The following is a 20,904-nucleotide window of genomic DNA, read 5'->3' on the forward strand; positions in this document are numbered from 1 at the left end:
GAGCTAAGTAGGTATTGCAGCTACCCGTTATCTCCGACCAGAGGGTAAGTTAAAAGACTAATATAACGTTTTAAATAATACTGAAGATTTTAAAAAGACAATACCCGGATGTATGTTTTTGGAAGGCGAGGATGACAAAATATGTGGAGCTAAACTTGACTGAGACGAGAAAATATGGTAAGAAAATGATGTTGATGCAGTGTAAATAAGACTAGTAAACAAGAAAAATGATGACTCAAGTGGACTCCAAATTTTGAAAAAAAAAAAAAAAAAAACTGCTGAAATATATACAGCACAGGCAGCGTGATGGCAGTGCTAGCTGTTTCGTGAGAATCATCGTCAGTTGATAAACGTCTCAAAACTGACTGATCTTCCGCATGGTTAAGATTATACTGTATGTTAAGGAGTTCGGCTGGTTCTCCAAACAACCGAACTCCTCTTAATACATAATCTTAACACATTTTCCCTAAGCATATAGCTATATTCGTATCATTTACGAAAAACGCGTGAGGCATCAAGAAGGTGAAATTTCAGTTAAGAAAGAAACAGTTATTGACTTCATCCACAGCAAAAAAAAAAAAAAAAAAAAACGAAAATTTTTTCTAAGGCCTTTTATTTCCTAAAGGGAGTAAGTGATGATGTTTAGCCCTAACTACAATATCATCTAAGCCAAGCTAAAATGCATATCATTCCTTCAGAGCAACAACTAGGTTGACCTTGCAATCCCGGACTAGCATAGTGATTTTCAAAAAAAAAAAAAAAAAACCCTATGCTACCAAAATTAAATTAATTAAAAAAAAATGATGTTGCGTATTTTATTCAACTGCAAATATTAATTACACATACGTATATTTTCTGTTTTCAAATATCTATGATGATAAAAAGACTATCGGGGAATTTAATGGGAATCCGAAGACAGAATACGCCAGACAATTTTCACCCCCCCCCTCAACATTATACATTACGAATTGGTGAGTTCTACGGTAGATTTTTATGCGTGATTAAGAACCGGTGAAACGGGATTTAAAAAAAAAAAAAAAAAAAAAAATTGCAAATATACGAAATCTGCTAACTGAGGGAAGGTTGAAGTAGAAGAAGAGCTTATATTAGAAACGAACTTTCGCGGGGAAGCCTAACGCTTTTGATACAAACTAAATTTCAACACTGCTCTTTAATTCTTTGAATCAATGGGAAAAATAAATAAAGCGAATACAGTGTCTTTGCACAATACAATTTTAGGTTCGATTCTGTGCAACTAACTTGAGAAACCTTTTTCTAAACTTTTTTTTTTTCGAGTCGATTCTAGAGGTAAATCAGAAAAGCAGGTTTTGCTTACTGAAAAAATTGATCTAGTAGTTAAGGAAAATCGACCATAAATCACAGATGAGTACATAGAAATAAATTTCAGTTAGTGGATTAGAAACTTCCTAATCCTATGTGAATGCTCTCGAACTTGTCAATGGTAGAAAGTTAAGAACGGCTGTAACCAAATTCCAGAACGATAGATCTAAAAACAGTATCCTTTGGAAGATAAATGACTAGTTTCCTTTGACCAAGAGTTGGCTGAGTGGTTCTAACTCTTCAATAGACAACAGACTGGGAATCGAATAATCCTGCTATGAATATTTGTGATTTGCTTTTTTATTGCTTAGTGTTTGGCAACCGTCCTGCTTATTGGAAGCCTCAAGTGAGTTGAAAAATGTTTGGTCTCTGGGTATCTCTACAAATTGTGGCAAGACATCTGCGACAAGTAGGCCTGTAGTCTGCGTTCCTTTATCCACAGCTCATCGAAAAGCGCGTTTTCAGTGGTATTGTATTGTATCCATAAAAATTGGATAGATGAGTTGTTTTAAGCAGTACCACTCTTCACGCCAGATCAAGACGACACTTGATCTGGCGTGAAGAGTGGTACTGCTTACCATCGCGAAGAAAGGGATAGATAATTTACAGACATAGAATACCAGTTGTGGTGGTGGTGGAAATGGGCGGTAGATGGCGTTGATGGAGACGATTCGTAGTAGAGGTTCGGTGTAGGGTTGAGACAGTTGCAGGTGTCCTCCCGCGATGAGTCCTCGGACTCCTTGGAGATGTCAGGAATAATAAGGTCAGGGCCGTCGCCAGATTAGATCGCACCTGAGGCAAATAATTAAATATTGCTCCCGATGGATTATAAGACAAAAATATAAGAAAATCTCCGATTGTTATATTCTTTTTATTACAAGAGAAACATTAATGCAAAGCGATCACATAATAATATTAATTGTTTGCTTTACCGGGATATCGCATAATAAAACTGTTAATAAGCTCTTCTAAATTTAAATTATAAGTCATGTCCTCCTCTATCGATATAGTTGCTAGAGCAACCAATCTTTCTTGGGTCATTGCTCTTCGAAAATAATTTTTAATCAGTTTAAGCTTGGAAAAATTCCTTTCCGCACTTGCTACGCTAACAGGAATTAGCATAGCGACTGTACTTACCGCAATATGGCTGAACGAGCTCATATTGTATTATGCTTAATGGACACACCGAGCTACAAGTGCTGGAAAAAGGAACTATGACTGGTGAACGATATTGCAAAGAAGATCTTCAACGTTATGTTGTTAGATTATTCCGTGGTACTGTAGGTAAAGAATTCATTTTTATGGATGACAATGCCACACCATATCGTACGCGAATAGTGGAGATACTTCTGGAGACCGATGATATTAATTGAATCAAGTGGCCAGCTTCCCAGATCTTCACCCCGTAGAACACGTTTGGGATACAATAGGGAGATGCATTGCTGCTCGAAATTCCATTCCATAAAACAAACGAGCCTTATTGTACTGATGTATTGGACGTCATCACGTTGTCGATGTGGTATATCAGTAAATAGAATCTTGTTATAGAGTCTTTTAGGGTAACCATTTAAAGAAAGTTCTCTGGATATTGTGGTTAATTCCGTGAGTAGGTCATCCTTGTCTGTCGTATACTGTATAGCTCTTTTCTTGAGACTATGGATAATGCTAATTTTCTGAGCTATGTGATGAGCTGAGTTGAAATGGAGGTAACGTCCAGTATTTGTAGGTTTTCTGTATACAGATAGGTTGATACTATTATTGGATTGTTTCTTTATTAAAACGTCAAGGAATGGCAGTTTTTTATCTTTTTCCATTTCTAATGTGAATTTGATGGTATTGTGGAAACTATTGATTTGGTTGAGGTAATTCATTAGTTCTTCTTTTGTATGATCCCAAATGATAAAGATGTCATCTACATATCTGTACCAAATTTTCGGTTTTGGAACGATCTGGGTTAAGATTTTTTTCTCTAGATCTTCCATCTCAGCTCATCACATAGCTCAGAAAATTAGCATTATCCATAGTCTCAAGAAAAGAGCTATACAGTATACGACAGACAAGGATGACCTACTCACGGAATTAACCACAATATCCAGAGAACTTTCTTTAAATGGTTACCCTAAAAGATTCTATAACAAGATTCTATTTACTGATATACCACATCGACAACTTGATGACGTCCAATACATCAGTACAATTACATTCCTTTTGTCAACAACCTTTCCAAAAACGAGCCTTATCATTGCTCTGAAAGAATGTGTCCGTTTGCCTCAACTCGATACAGTTGCTAGACCAATCTTACTTGGGTCGTTACTCTTAGCAAATAATTAAAAATTATTTGCTGGTGTTAAACATGGTATGATGTTGTGAGAGCTGAATCGCAGTTCTGGAGTGGACAGATTTCATTCTGAAATGTCTCTCCACATAGTTTTCTGTAAGCACTATATATTAATTACTTAACTACGTCCTTAGGAAATTTGTAACTTTTGCCAAAAACGTATTGGAATTTAATTTGTACGAAATTTATAACATTTTTGTGTAATATAATTTATTAGTATGCTGGCAATAAATTTATGTCCATATTTGATTGCAGTCATGAACTTTTTTTTCATATACAGGTAAAATGGAATACCACTGTAAAGATGAAACATAGCTGGAAAAACGAACTAAAGAAGGGTTTATTACACTTGAAAAGAAGTCTTCTTTTCAAAGAAATTAAGACCTTTTATTATTATATTCCGTGATGAGTTATTGGACTCCTTGGAGGTGTCACATTAATAATATATTTCAAGTCAAATGTTATCTTTAATTACTACTGAAGGGCAACTAAGGAAACCGCTTGCTAACGCTTAAGCTCAGTTCTGAAAAATACATTAGGCTGTCGTTTTACGGAATTTTGAATCGTTTCATCCGCTCAGGCTTTGTGCCGAAGATTTTCTTTGCTTAAGAGTTATGAACGTATTTTTTGCTTTAAGCACGAATTAGAACACGTGCACCATAATGTCTACGTGCTAGCTTTACCCATGATAATGTGTGTAATTAAAGGACTTCTGATATTATTGGGAAGAATGCATGTGTCACCATTTATTTCTATCCATTACCGTTTTCTTTTCATTTGAATAGTGTGGCATTCTGATCGCTGTTCCAGAAATTTCTGCCTTGGATTTCCCAAGGTATCTCTAACCCCATCACTTTGCTTTAAAGAAATCGCTGCCTGCCTCAGAAGTTGGCTTTTCCATTTTCCTATTCTATTTCCCACTGTCCTAATTTTATTCCAATCCTCTTATTTGTCGGAGTACTTCCTCTGTAGCCACTAGCGAGCGAGTGAGACCTATTATTTCTTTGCACGCTCGCGACTATGAATACATGTTTTAAGCTCTCCAGAAACACAGGAATTCTAAATGGGAATCTAAAGTTACGTAAATCAACCCAGAAGATCACTCCATGTGGAAATTTCTAAAATCTCTTCGTACCAAAAGACAACCCCTTCCCCCTATGAAGACCAAACTTGGAATTGCACACTTAGTTGAAGAAAAAGTAGAAGCTCTAATTGACAATCTGGAAAGCTAATGCAGCCCATCTTACAAAAACGTAAATATTAATCTCGTCTATAAGGTTCATCGCTAAGTCAGAAAAGCCTTAAGACGGCTTAAGGATGATTCAGAAATCCTCCCCCCCCCCACTGCTCCAACAGAAATAATCAATATTATATCCCAACTGAAGAATAAAAAGGCTCCTGGTCCCGATGGCATCACCAATAGAATAATAAAATTACTCCCAAGGAAGGCCATCATTCTTCTAGTTAATATAACCAATTCCATATTAAGATTCCAGTACTTTCCCACAGCTTGGAAAACTGCTGACATCAACTCTCTGAAAAAGCCTGGTAATAACCCACAACTCCCTCAAACCTACAGGCCCATCAGTCTCCTTTCCTGCCTTGGCAAAGTAACAGAAAAAGCCATCCTAACAAGGCTGCAATTAGCCGTGGACAAACAAAATAATTCCAAACGGGCAATTTGGTTTTCGCAAAGCTCGCAACACAGTGCATCAAATTCACCAATTAACAGAACACATCACCCATGGTTTTAACAGGCACCTTCACATTGCTGCTGTGTTCTTGGATGTTGCCAAGGCCTTTGATCAGGCCTGGCATCACGATCTTATCTTCAAGCTTATTGAAAACAACATCCCAATTAAGCTAGTGAAACTTATTTACTCATACCTTTTAGAAAAAGATACATGCAAGTAAAGCTTAATGGAATTTTTTCATCAAGGAGCAAAATTCTAGCTGGAGTACTTCAAGGTTCTCTTCTGGCCCCAATACCGTTCACAATTTATGTATCAGACATCCCTCTAAATTCAAGAACGACCATTATGGCCCTTTACACCGACGACACCGCTATTCTAGCAAGGTCTCTCAGCCCTCGCCTGGCAATCACTAGACTCCAAGGAAGTATCAACGTGCTGAAAAGCTGAAAAGTTCACAAACTGGAGGATTCGAGTAAACCCCCTCAAAAGCTCAGTCATGCTGTTCTCTAGAAAAAAAAGTCTGCATTAAAGAAGACATCTTGCTCTCTGGACAAAAGATCCCATCGCAATCAGTGACCAAATATCTTGGGTACTACCGGATAAGAAACTCCTTTTTAACAAGCACATCAATCTCATTGGCTACGAGATAGCCAAAGCAATACCTCAGTTCTACCCAATGATCAATCACAAGAGCAAACTGAACTTACAAGATAAATTACTACTTTACCGGATGGTCATACGTCCAGTTATTACCTACGCCTCACCAGTATGGAGTCACACTTCATGATCAAACATCTCAAAACTACAAAGAATCCAAAATAAGTGTGCCTAGGATGATCCTAGATGCCCCATGGTTTATCAGAAACTCACAGATTCATCGAGAAACCGGCATTCCATACATCTCCTCTCTTCTTCGTGATCTGGCAGAAAAATTCTTCGTCAAGTGAAATCACATTCAAACCAGCTGATCGTACAAGCTGTCAATTACAATGAAACAGGGTACTACAAATACAAAATACCGAAGGCTATTCTACTCCCAGCTGATCATAACTAACACAACTTCCCCCCAGAGTGCGAGCTTAAATGTTCACAAAACTCCCTTTCCCAAATAACTTCCATTACAGACAAAGGGGAATATGAAAAGTACTTGTGCTTCACCCATCCTGACAGTAGCGTTATGAATACGTGTTTAGTTAGTGTAGTTACTGCATATGTTGTTTATTGAAAACAATATGTGCAGTTTTATAATTGTAAATTCTATTTTCATAGTAATGTACTTTGTATTCTCTCACAGCGCATGCTGAGTTACTAGCCAGGAACTTTTGATATGCCTTCTTATCTTTCCTTGACTACCTCTTTAACTTCTTGAGTTTACCATGGAGTTCCCATTTTTCTATCGTTGCATACAACCTCGCCATATGCCTCTCTGACTGAATCTGTCAATGTTTTCTTTAATTGTAAATTATATTTCCATAATAAGGAACTGAATAACTTTGTCACCCTCTTGTTTAAGTGCGTGTGGAGGGGAGGAGGGGGGAACAAGTAAGTGAAATTGCTTACGTGAGTTAAAAATATATATCTAGTATTGTTTTTAACTTCTTTTGCAAAGTGTGTTTTATTTAAAATAGTGTACCGTAGTCCCTGCTTATCCACCGGTTCACTATCCGCTGTTTCAATTATCCACGGTCAACTCCGGTTCCTAAAATATTAAATGAAAAATTCTAGAAATAAACAATTTAAAAGCACATAGGCAAAGTGGATATTAGATCCAACATTATTTCAAAGTCGAATGTTTTGTAAAAACTATGAAAATTTTGTAAGTTTACCTTACGACCTTACTTTTTGTAAGTTAGAGCTTACGAGAATACAATTCTCGACCTCCCCGAGTTTCCTTAGCTTGCACCACTTGACTTAAGTAGCTAAGGCAACTCGAGAACACCGAGGATTCTCGTAAGCTGTCAAGTCGCCTTACGAAACTTTCATAGTTTTTACAAAACATTCGGATTTGAAATAATATCCACTTTGCTGATGTAATTTAATATTGCCGAAATGAAGCCGTATGTCTCCTTTTAGTAATAGACAATTCATAAGTTTTAAATTACGCGCCGTTCTGAATAGTTATCAGATCGACTGTCGCTGTATTGCAGTGCTTGTGTTCGAGTAACCCTTATTTTACTTAATAATGAATTGTCAGTGATGCCGGCAATTTGGATGTGCCAAAGAGAAGCCGTAAAGTTTTGTCAAATGGTATGTATTGACGAGAATTGACTTCCTTGGAAAATTGCATTGCGCGGTGACATTCCACAAGTAAGGGATTGTGTGTCATGCAGTTTTCCAAGGGAGTCAATTCTCGTCAATACATACCTTATTATATAATCTGTTATCACATGCCTTGTAATTCCACATGAATTCCTTTCCCTGTGGGACTGCCACATGCACTTTCCTTCTTCTCCCTCTAATTTCTGTGTCATCACTCACACCAACTATTAGGATAGAAAATCCTCTGACTACCTTTTGAAAAATTATGGAGACAACCTACCGTTAGTTGTAACGATTGGTCAGTAACTTTAACAAACCATGTAAATTGTAGTGCAGCTTGTTTCTCTGTATATATGCTCCAGAAGATGACCTTGATATAAAGATTGAAACATCGAATGTGGATTTTGGTTTATATTAAACTAAAGTTTTACTCGAACATGGTAGTTGTCTCCATAATTTTCCAAAATGTATTCGGATCACCGTGTAAGCCTAAAAGAAAAGAATCCTCTGACACAGTGCAATATTCTATTATTGCATGTAGAATTGTCAGCGTATTATCCACTGAATGAGATGAGCATCGCAGCCATTTGATTCCGTTAATCCTTGTGAGATGTCCTTTATGTAGAAGAATAAATGTTCTTTACTCTATTAATTAAGGATTTGACAACTATCTTCTGGAAGGCATAACATGCAGAACTTTGTAAATATTTTTTTGCTGATGAAGAAGAAGAAGATAGGTTTCTGATGTTTAGTAGATGACAAAGCAGCAAAGGCTGTGTGGATGTCTTAAAAGGACAAGCTCCCAGAACTTACTTTTCCATACTGAACTAAATACATAACAGTAGACTGTTAGTTTGATGTAGGATTTTAGTTAATTTTCAGAATGAGGCCAAATGATAAATACTACATCTGTATGGTAGACAAGGATGAGGGCTGAGAATGAATGGTGGAAGATAAAGTTTCCTCTAGATGGCTAAAATAATTAGACAAGGGTGCAATAGTGCTCCACATCACCTTGAATCTCATCCTCTACCTGAAGCACAGCTCTGTCAATAGAGTATACAGCATTGTCTCTGTATTGCAAAGTACAGCCTTGCACTTATTAAAATCCCACTCATTGGTTTGAGCTGACAGTGTATTCAAATCTTTCTAAAGGGAATTAACATCAGCAACAAACCTTATAATTCTTCTCAACTTTGCTTCATCAGTAAACAGCTGAAGATCTCCAGTCACTTCACATGAAACGTCATTTACAAATAAGTTTCAAAAGCATACCAGTTTTCCTCCTTTTTAGAGACATTGTCCCATCATACACAACTTGCTGGTATTATTCGTATAGCAAATTTATCCATTCCCATTTTCTGTAGCTTGTATACTGACCTGTCATGTGTTTAATCTAATCTATTAAATGGCTTTGCAAAGTCCAAGAATATCATTGTGCATAAATCTCTTATTGAACATGTTTGTCACTTTATCATAAAAATGCAAGTAGATTGCTATAAAAAAAAACAAAAACAAAAAAACTACCCTATGCTGATCATCATAGTGTTCCTATGTCCATCAACCTAATCCTGTGTTCTATTCCTAACCAACCTCTCCGTTACCTTATCTACAACCTTGAACTGTGTGTGTGTGTGTGTGTATGTATTTTTTTTTTCTTCAAAACTTTTAATTAAATAATCAGATCAAGGTAATAACACTTTCACAAATTCAATAAAAATTATTATTATTGCATTTGCACCTCCATGGAGTCTTAAAACTTCATGGGAGGCACAAACTATCAACACAGTATCTATCATACCTCTCCTTGAAGCCATTAACAGACAAAGCAGTCATAACTGACTCAGGCAACTCATTCCATTAATTCACACTCTCTAAGTGAAAAATCTAGTCCTCACTCCCTTGCTAACCACACTCTTATCCAACTTCAGGGATGACCTCTTGTTTGGCACCCCCCCAGCCAAGTGCTGAAATATTTCCTTAAGTAACTTAAATGTTTTTATCATACCCTCCCTTTTTTTTCACCTATCAACCAACTTTTGCAATCTATGAACCCTCCCATAGGAAGAATTTCATGGATTACTTGCCTCTGGATCCTCTACACCACTTCCTCATCCCCTTCCTGACCTGAGCAGAGTAATCCAGATGTAGTCGTATCACGGCTTTATAAAGAAGAATGATAACTCCCTTTATCTTTGCTTGTTGGTGTGTTCTTTGATAACCAAGTAATTCTGTGAGCTACTCTGGCATGCTTCAGTAATATGCCTTCTAAACTTCAACTCTGTCTACTACAACTACTACCCCCCCCCCCCAATCTGGTGTCATCAATTTCCTGGAGTACAGTTCTCTCAATGTGGTACACAGCTTATAATCTTTGTATCCCAGAATGCAGAACTTTTCCACATTAAACTGACATCTTTTAGGTTTTGCTCATACTGTCAGCCTATTTAAATCATCCTGCAAGCTCTCTACATCACTTTGATTAACAATTACCCTATTCAACTTTCATCAGCAAACAACTGAATATCTTCTTCAAATTGTATCCTATATCATTTGTGTACAAATTAAACAGAAGTGGTCCAAGCTTAGAGATCTGTGACATACCATTAGTCATTCACCTTCTCCTGGATTCTGCTCCTCCATATACTACTTTTTGGTATCTGTCCATCAGCCACCCTTTTATCCATATCACCAGTTTCACATCCATCCCCATTTGTTGCAGTTTACAACATGGCTTTGTGTAGTTGTTCTCTTAATTCAACTCATCTGTCACTTTGTTATGAAAAGTTAGTACATTACTAAGACATGACTGACCCTTCACAAAATCATGTTGCCTCTCATAGAGCATCGTATTCTTATCCACCCATTGCTGACTCAGACTTAGATCCTCCTTTATGCAAAGGAATTATTTTGTCCTCCTTCCACTTTCTTGGCACTTTGCCAGAGCTGAGACTTAAATTAAAGAGCCTAGTCAAAGGCATTACAAGTTCCCCTGTACATTTTCTTAAAACCTGAACTGATATCCCACAGCTTTATTTGAATTCAGATTCTACAATATCCTAAGTACCTCCAATTCATCAACCTCTCTTCTCACGTCAGTCACTGTCGCCTCTGCCATACATAACTGTATCTTCACTTGGATAATATACCCTTGCAAAATGGTACCTCAGTAACTCAACAGTTTAGCCTTGTTCTGTTACCTCTCTATCATTTGTACTCATAAAAGTTATCCTTCCATAGTCATTCTTCGTCCTACTTGCCACATAATGAAAACCTTTGGGATTTGCTTTTGCCTGCTTGGCTAACTTCTTACCATGCTGGTCACCTTTCTTGCCTGTTCCTCATACTGTTTGTGAGTTAGCTGGGCACCTTTCTCCTTATATACTCAAAAAAAACATTCTTGCAGCTCTTGCTTAATGATATTACTCATCTAACTCCTACCTAATATAGCCTTCTGAGCTTGGGTATACAGTGTGATATTGCTTCCTCCAGATATCCCTAAAAAGAAAGTGACAGGTTATAAAAGGTGCCAATTTCATCCAATGTTTCCAGGTAGTTGCTCTCCTAAGTACTGACTAGGCCAAATGCTGCTTAAGTTTGGTGATCAGACAAGAACCAGTGCATTCAGCAATATATATGATAGTTGGTGGCAAAAATATGTGGTTATGTTATCATTCCTTAACATCTAACCCAGTGAAAACCTTTGATTCTTTCTTGATTCTTTCACCTATTATGTGCCTCCCTTCTAGTTATTCCACAACATCATAGATACACTGAAGTGCTCATTAAATAATTCCACTATATTCTTGCCATGGTCAATCTACTACTATAATTATTTTCCAGCATTATCCTTCCATAATTATTCTTCCACTTGCTTGCTGCACAGTGGAAAAATTCCCTTAAATCATATTTGGCCTGGTTGACCAATCTCTTCTTACATTGCACTTTCTCTTTATCACATCTGTCACCTTTCTGGCCTGCACTTCATGTTCCTCATGCATCTGTTTAGTACTATCTATCTGTCTGTCTGTCTTGTACCTCCTTTTTTCCATACATTGCATGCTTGATTTCACTGTTCTGTTTCCTTCTTATTTTATTTTTTTGCACAATTGTTGGTATACAGTTGTGCTTTGATTGTCCTACACTTCCTTATGAATTCCCAAGCTCTGTCTACCTCTTTTTTGTACAGGCTATCAACCCATGGTATTGAATGTTAGTCAACTACAGTCATCTCGTAATCATCCAACTTAGAATGCCACACTTCTCTTCACAGTAGTGTTTTCCTGTTTGACCTACAAAACCAGTACTGTATGACCACTCTTGCCAACCTGTGGTAATATTGATACCTCATTCACAATTACATCCTATGAGGATATCACCAAATCCAATACTTTTTTAAAACTTCATGTTCTTTCCATCATTCTCCTTAACTTATACATCCATTTATTTTTAAGGAATATTAAACTGTTTGCTGTGCCCCTGACTTAATCATTCGCTAACTATTTTAGTTAGTGGACGAGCTTCGAAGTCTGAGGAAATCAGTGATTGACAGTGGACTGAAGTGTTTAGTGGGCACACTGCAAGTGTTGCAAATCTGCACATCATGTTACTGCTATGAGAACTACATTGACAAGTAGAAATGAGGAGGTGATTATGCTACTATATAAAGCATTAGTCAGACTACACATGGACTATTTTGCGCAGTTTTGGTCACCAAGTTTTCATCGTAATGGGTAAACATTAAAGAGAGTTCAGAGGTGAGTGACCAAGGCAATATCAGGGCTCTGGAATGTTGGTTATGAAGAGAGATTGAGGGATTGTATCCTTCCTTTTAGTGTTACAGTGATCAGCATTCATTTTAGAAGTTATGGACTTTACAACAGTGTTATAAATGAAGCTGACCTTTCTGATCATGCCCTGAACACTTTACATAGAATTGACTGGAAAAGCTGTTTTCTATTTACTAAGTGTTTACATAGCACCAAAACATGGTATGAACGTAAAATTTTAAGGAAGCCTGTGAGATTCTTATCAGCCACCCCATCTGAACAATAATGGTCTAAAAATCCCAAGCATATAGAAGGCGCATATTCTACCCACGGAACCTTTTTCCCTAAGAGTTAACTGTAAACAGGACTGTAGATAATCCAGAATCTTAAATCTAATATAACAATTGACATGTTAAAAATAGGACATCATTGTTACTGTAAGAATACTATCTATATAAAAGAATGTTTCTCTTATGTTATCTTAAATAGAATTTAGCTTTGATGTAGTTTCTAAATAATGAATTTTTAATTTTATCTGTATTTTTTTTTTTATATTTTCACTAGAGGTCATGCCAGTAGAATATCTGTTGATCAAATCATTGTCATTAACATGCTGTGTGAAATGTAACTCAGCTTGTCCTTGTATATACTTCAGATGATGACCTTATATGAAGGTCGAAACATCAGGAAATTAAAATAGTTATTTATAACATGGTTGTAAAGTCCGTAATTTCTAAAATGGATTGAGGGATTGTACATTAGTTCAGTGAATAGGTAAAAAAAAAAAAAAAAAAGGTGATATGAAGTTACTGAAGGAATTTTATCAGATTAATACAGGAGACATTATGAAAGTGTTAAAGTTGAAAGGAGAAGAACAAGAGGTCATCCTTGGAATGCAAGTAAAGATATTGTGAAGAAGTGTGTAAGTAGATTTTTTTACAAGGAGAGGAGAATGCATTATCAGAATGTATTGTGAATGCTGGAAGCATTAATTTAAGGTTTAATATGATATATGATTATGTTTTTAGTTTAGTGGACCTCCTATGATAAGTCTACTGACTCCATGGAAGTTAGTGTACTTCAGATTACATTTTTCAGTTTTTCAAATAAAATTCTAGCTTTCATTTATATTTTATATACAGGCAATTAACTGTAAAAATATAATATACAGTTATTTGATATTATAATTTGGAATCAATCACTCAGGACAGCTACATTGTTTTCATAGAGTATAGTATAGTATGGGGGGGGGAGACTGACTTTATTTTATGTATGGTTTTTTGAACAGTATTTTATATTATTGGTTGCAAATTTATATATAGATTTTCTTATTGTGGGTTTTACCATTTTAATGGAAAAAAATATGTAAACTCATACTGAATGCTGTACAGTTTTTAGGTACATGGTATGAGGCATTTGAGTCTTACAGTGGAATACCAAAAATATATGGTGGTACCTGGAAATTTAGCTACAAATATTCACTTGGCTATCAGTTTCATTTCACAGGAAGAAATAGGTAAGTAAAGAGTAAAAATTTTTGGTTTTAGGTTATGATTGCTACTACCATCTTTTTATATTTTTGTAACAATAATGAAACTATTTGTATGTATGCTGAATGTATTTCTACTGCAAGTAGAAATACATTCAGCTTAATGTTTTCATTAAACACACAGTTTTCAAATAATTAATATGCAAAGTTTTTTTTATTTATTTTTAAATTTGAATCCCATCCAAAAAAGTAGTAAATCTCTAGTATTTTGTTTATTATGGTTGTGCAGTTAGGTAATCCATTAACCTTGCTAATGACTACACATAGAACTTTTTCAAGTCACTTTAAGGCACTTTTATTAGTGCTTTTGTTTAACCTGCTGGCCTGACAGCTATTTCAATGTTGATGCCATCAGAGACTATGCAGAAATCTTAAGCATAAACATGCATATCAATCTATAATAATCCTGTTGAAAAGTTTTTTTTATTCAAATGAACTCTGTCAATGCATAAATTATACTAGTTGAAAAAAAGAGCATAGACTTTAGTTTGGCATTATAATATTATAGGGGATATAAGTCCATTATTTTATAGCTAAATAATTGAATTTGAATATGGTTTAAAAACTGACCAGAGATCTTATGAAAATATAACGTTTTATAGCTTTACATTGCCAAATTGAACCCTAAGTCAACTAGTATAAGCATTTAATTAGAATTAACTTTATTATTATTTATGTGGATACTCCATGGAGTCGAGACTCGTTGCAGGAGATATATTCCACTCATTTACCACTTTCCAAGTAAAGAACCTAGTCTGCACACCCTTACTAATCACACTCTTAGACAACTTCCAAGTATGACCCCCTTGTGTTTCCCCTACTCCCCATGTATTGAAAAATGTCTTCTGTGTCAGTCATTTGGATCCCTTTAGTAACTGATAAGTTTCTATCATATCCCCCTCTCTTCCACCTGTCAGATAAACTCTGTAACCCACACACCCTCAGTCTGTCCTCATAGGGAACATTCCACAGACCTGTTAATAGCTTAGTCACTCATCTCTGAATATTTTTCCCCACCTCCCAATCCCCAAGAAATGAAGGTGACCAAAATCTGTGAACAGCAGTCAACATGTGGCCATATTGTAGCCTTACAAAGAGGGATAATAAACTCCCAATTTTTACTTATTAATATTCTCTTTAGCATTCAAGTAATACTCTGAACTATTTTGACAACTCTTGCAATATGTCCTCTGAATTTCAGTTCTCTTTCTACCATCACCCCCAGGTACCTAGCCTCATCAATTTCCTGTGAACACTAGTACAATCAATATGATACGAAGTCTGTATCACATTGATACATGCTTCGTATCATATTGATGATATGAAGTGTGGATATTCCTATCCATTCTCCCACACTGAAGTGCATTGCCTTATATTTTACAACATTGAATTGACAAATATTGGCCTTTTCCCACACTGCCAATTTATTTATTTAAATCATCCCATAAGATATCACATCACCTTTATTAACTGTTGCCCTCCCTAGTTTTGCATCATCGACAAACAACTGAATAACCCCCCCCCCAATTCAGATCTTCTATATTGTTAGCTTATTACATTAACAATATAGTATTACTATATTGTTAATGTACAAATTAGAGTAGTAGTCCTAGTACAGAACCGTGGGGCATTTCACTAATTGCCTTGATTTCACTCCACCATACACTACCCTCTGATGTTTGTCTATCAGCCAACCCTCTCTCCATGCCACTAGCCTCATATCCATTCCCATTTGCTCCAACTTATGTAATAGTTTTCCATGCAGTATTCTATCAAATGCCTTTTTGTAATATATAAATTAAAGATACCAAGAAATTATATACTTGGTTTAATCCTTTATCCAAGTGTAAGCAAACAAGTTTGTGCCAGAACTATTTTCATGACTGGGGCAACTTATGGTAAAGGTGTATGACTTCATATCACTTGCCTTAGTATCCCATAATGCAAAGCACATCCTTATGGGTATATATAATGCTATGCATTATGGGAAGGGTCACTACCCAGACCGGTTTCGGCCTTTGTAATGTCCATGATTATTAATTAACTTAAGGAATTCACAATGTACACTAGAATATAAATTAAATTAAACTTTAACATATATTTCCAATATTTCGGCAACATCACGTTGCCATCTTCAAAGGAACTTAAAATAAAGACGTACACGCAGGCACTACACACAGTAAATGAGGATGAAGCAAGGAAGCTATTGTTTCTCCTAAAAGTCCTGATGGTGTCTCCTAGTGAGCTACGTAGGTATTCTTGGCCGTTGGGCTAAAAGGTCTCCTGATGTATGTCTCCCAAATTTGGGGCAATCTCATGCAACCAAATTTGTTGAGGTTTGGTATGTTTCTTAGGGCTGAGGCTGATTCCATGAAAAGTCTTTCAAATTTGAACTTGCTATGGTGTATTATTGTGGCTTTCTTCCACCGTGTTCTGTAGCGTGTATCCAGAGCATGGTCTGCAAGACCAGAGTGGCTATACTGGTGAAAACAGATGTAGTCCTTGTGTTCTGAAATTCTGATATTCGCTGTCCTGCCTGGTTGTCCAAAGTAGGACAGCTTACAGCTGCAAGGAACCTGTTATACACCAGGTAGGTCTAGGGGAAGTGGTTGGTCTTTAATGGAGCGGATAAGGCCAAGAATACCTACGTAGCTCACTAGGGGACACCATCAGGACTTTTAGGAGAAACGATAGCTTCCTTGCTTCGTCCTGATTTACTGTGTGTAGTGCCTGCGTGCACGTGTCTTTATTTTAAGTTCCTTTGAAGATGGCAATGTGACATTGCCGAAATATTGGAAATATATGTTCAAGTTTAATTTAATTTATATTCTAGTGTACACTGTGAATTCCTTAAGTTAATTAATAATCATGTATAATCAACGTATAAACCTTTCTATGAGAATTTTTAATGCCAAGTAGTATGATGGTATAGCCCTTTCCTTTATTTAATTCTGCTGTCACCTTATTATAAAATGTGAATAAATGACTGAGGCAGGACCTACCTTTTACATAGCCATGCTACCCCCCTATTCAGCATCATATTCCTATCCACCCATTCCTGAATTTTACTTTTAACTAACTTGTACAATACTTTAACCACCATTCCAGAGATATTAATTGGTCTGTAATTTGCTACTTCCGTCTTGAAGCTACCGTTATGTAATGGAACTGTCTTGCCCTCTTTCCACTCCCTTGGAACATTGCTAGAACTGAGGCTTAGATAAAACACCTTCAGCAAAGGCACTGCCAGTTTGCTTGCACATTCTCATGGCACATGATCATACTTGCTGTCCATTCCCACTGCTGTATTCACATTAGTATTTTTCAACATGCTGAGTACCTCCAGTTCATCTACCTCAATGCTCACATCAGTCTCTGTCACCTCAGTATCTGCAAAGTCACAACCTGGATGATTTACCTTTTTGTAAAGTGATCACTTAGTAACTGAACTATTTCTTCTGTTTATGTCACTTTCCTGCCATCAGCACTGAGTGAAGTTATCTTTCCATCATCTTTTTTTATCTTATTTTTGATGTAGTGAAAAAAACTTTTGGATTTACTTTGGCTTGCTTAGCTAATTTTCTCTCAAAATTTTATTTTCTCTTCCTTATCATACTAGTTATCCTTCTTGTTTGTGCTTTATGTTGCTCATGAGCATGCTGATCACCTTGTTTTTTTTATGTTCCTTGCACAATATTTTTTGCAGCTCGTGCTTTATATTGCTAGTCAGCAATTAATCCTTACTAGGTTTATCCTCCTGACCTTGGGTATACACTCTGATACTGCGTTGCTCAAACAATCCTTGACTGCTTGGCACTTGCCATGTACTAATGGCATTCATTCCGTGTAGTTTTTTTTAATCCTTACTCGGTTTATCCTCCTGATCCTGGGTATACACTCTGATACTGCATTGTTCAAACAATCCTTGAATGCTTCCTATGTACTAGTGGCTTTGATATTTCATCCAATGTGTCAGGTAATTTTCCTTTAATAACTGTATAAATTCCATTTTCTATTTTGCCTTGTGCCATTTCCTCCTTCCAATCTATGCCATAGTTGAAGTCTCCTGTGATAATTGCTTGGTATGCTAATCTGCTGATGCATGTCGTTTACATCTTCTAGATCCCCAGGTCTATAGCAGCAACTAACGGTATATTTTGTCCTATTGGTATCTATTTCACACTAGACAGCCCCAAATGAACTATTTCCATCAGATCTGCAATCTCCCTTAACTTCTCTTTTTGTTGGTTTAAGTTCTTCAGCTTTCATTAATAATATTCCTCCTTGTGCTCTATTTTCTCTGAAAACACAACATCCATTACATTCTATCCCTGTAATTACATTGCTTTCTGATAACCACGTCTCACTGATGCTAATAATTTTGGGCCAACTTGAGCTGGCCAATGCCAAAAAACTCCTCTCCTTTATTTCTGATACTTCGGGCATTTGTGTACATGCATTTCAACATTCCCTTGGGGCCAGAGTTACTTTTTTACATAATATCATTACCTGCCTGTTTAGATTTGAAACCTAGGAAACTGCACTCAGCTCTTCATGCATATCTATTTGCACATAGTCATTCCTGCACTCGCACTCATTTATCCCAGAATGGCTAAATACATGCTTGATTGCTTCTTCCTAATATCTCTGGTTTCCCTCTTGGTTTTGCTTCCAAAAGCTCGCACCTAACTCCAAAACCATTTAAGTGCATTTCATCAGGCATATATAGCTCCTCATGTCCATGAAATGCACTCCACATCTATAAATTACATGCCATTCCTCTTGCACAATCTCTCATTGGCAGCATGGCCCTTCTTCTCAATTCTGTCCTATAATACCACAATGTAGCCAACTCATAATATTTACTTTCTTACACTTTGTTTTTTGCTTCTTTTAACAACTCTTTCATATCTTCTCTCACTGCATATTTCTCGCCTTTTTCAAATCATTTGTGCTTGCCAAAACAAATACGGTGGGATCTTGCTAATCCGAACTAATAAAAACCGTGCTCATTCGGATTTGAAAATTTCGCCCCCAGAGACAACAATCTTCTTCTCTCTTCCATCATCTATGTGGATGATGATGATGAGGCCGAATGAACTCTTTCTACTTCCGTCTGTCCCAGGCGAGTCTGAGCAATTCTATCCAGTTTGGTGTCGCTTGTTATGATTTGGTTTTCAGGTCCTCTTTTATTTTGTCTATCCATCTAATTCTGGGCCATCCTTTGGATCTTTTACCTTCCATCATTGTATTCAGGGCTTTAGATGGTAGTCTTTCTTGTCACATGGCCAAACCATCGCAGTCTTCTTTCTTGGATTTTGTCTATTATTGTTATTTTTTGTTTTAGTCGTTTCCTTATGTCTTCGTTTCTTAGTCGATCCAGCAGAGATACTCCAAGTAATCTTCTTAGCCAAACCATTTCAGTAACTAATAATTTTTTCTCTTCAGCCTTTTTGAGATTCCAGCATTCACTTCCATAGAGGAGTATTGGGAGGACCATTGTTTCATAGATTCTTACTTTTGTTACTTGTTTGATGTCTCTTGCCTTCCATATTTTATTAAGTCATCCAAAAGTTTGGGATGCTTGACTGATTCGTCTGTTTATATCTTTTATAATTTCACCATTGTACTCAATAACTCCTCCAAGGTAGGTGAAGTTTTCTACCTGCTCTAGATTCTTAGTATCAATTTCAATTTTCAGATTGGTGCTTCTTTTTCCTATTTGCATAATTTTTGTTTTGTCTATATTTATGTTTAATCCAGATTTTATACATTCCTCCTTTATTTTATCAGAAATTTGCTGTAGATTTTCTTCTGTGCTTGCAGGTAATGCAATGTCGTCTGCAAATTTTAAATTTGTCACATTTTTCCCATATATTTTGATTCAGGAGTCTTCATTGTTTAAGACCTTGTTGGTTGCTTCTTCCAGTGTAAGTCAAGTCTGGTGACATATTGCATCCCTGTCTTACTCCGCTCTCTGTGTGGAACCAGTTGGTTAAGGTGTCCTCCATTCGTACTGCACTTTCAGATTTCTCATACAGATTCTTTATTATTCTTATGGTTTTGTTGGGAATTCCAAATTCTTCCATAGTTCTCTTTTATGGATTGAATCAAATGTCTGATGAAAATCTATGAAATTTATGTAGCAACTTTGGTTGTACTCCAGTGTCTTTTTTATTAGCTGTCTTAAGGTGAATAGTTGATCAATTGTGCTTTGCCCTGGTCTGAAACCTGCTTGTTCTTCTCCTAGTGCCAGTTCTATATATGGCTTAATTTGTTTTTGGAGTACTTTCGTAAAAACCTTACTTGGAATACTGAGGAGGCTATTGCATTCTGTTTTATCTCCTTTTTTGTATATGGGAGTTATGACTGATTTGGTGTAATCAGCAGGCACTGCTTCGTTTTTGTAGATCCTTTCAAATAATGTTTTTAATAGTTCCAAAAGTTGTTCCTTTCCTGCTTTTAAGAGTTCTGCATGTATTTGATCAATGATAGGTGCTTTCCTAGTTTTGAGTTTTTCTATGCTGTGTGCTATTATTTCTTTGGTAAAAGATATTTGTTTCCTCTTCCATTTCAGTGGCTGGAATTGTAATATCCTAGGAGCTGTTTTTATTATATAAATCTTTTGAAGTATTCTTCCCATCTGGCCATTCTTTTTTTTTTTACTTTCAATTAGTTGTCCCTCTTTGTTTTTGATCATTATAATTTTTGTTGTCCGTGTCTTACTAATTTGGTCTATTTGTTTATATAATCCATGAAGGTAATTTTCTTTTGATAGCTTTTCTGCCATTTTGCATTTTTCTTCTAACCAGTTATTCTTGTCTCTTTTAACTAGTTTTCTAATTTCTCTGGTTAATCTATTATATTCATCTCTGTTATAGTTCTGTTTTAGTTTCATGCTTTTCCTTTGATCGCTTAACCTTTTTACTTCATTCGAAATCCAATCCTTTTTAC

The 20,904-nt window shown here is 36.3% G+C and overlaps 1 protein-coding gene across 3 annotated transcripts in view; it reads left to right on the plus strand.

Moving 5' to 3' along the window:
* Nucleotides 1-20,904, plus strand: part of LOC150103918 (uncharacterized) — a 224,993-nt gene that overhangs the window by 25,413 nt on the left and 178,676 nt on the right. For all 3 annotated transcript variants that reach the window (XM_090396600.1, XM_090396599.1, XM_090396601.1), the window contains exon 3: nucleotides 13,793-13,917. In XM_090396600.1, coding sequence (XP_090252726.1) covers nucleotides 13,793-13,917 — 125 coding nt within the window. The remainder of the gene's footprint in view (nucleotides 1-13,792; nucleotides 13,918-20,904) is intronic.

This window comes from Typopeltis vanoorti, chromosome 8 (genome assembly GCF_054136105.1).
Source record: "Typopeltis vanoorti isolate ZY-2024b chromosome 8, IOZ_Tvanoo_1.0, whole genome shotgun sequence".
In the NCBI taxonomy this organism is placed as follows: Eukaryota; Metazoa; Arthropoda; class Arachnida; order Uropygi; family Thelyphonidae; genus Typopeltis; species Typopeltis vanoorti.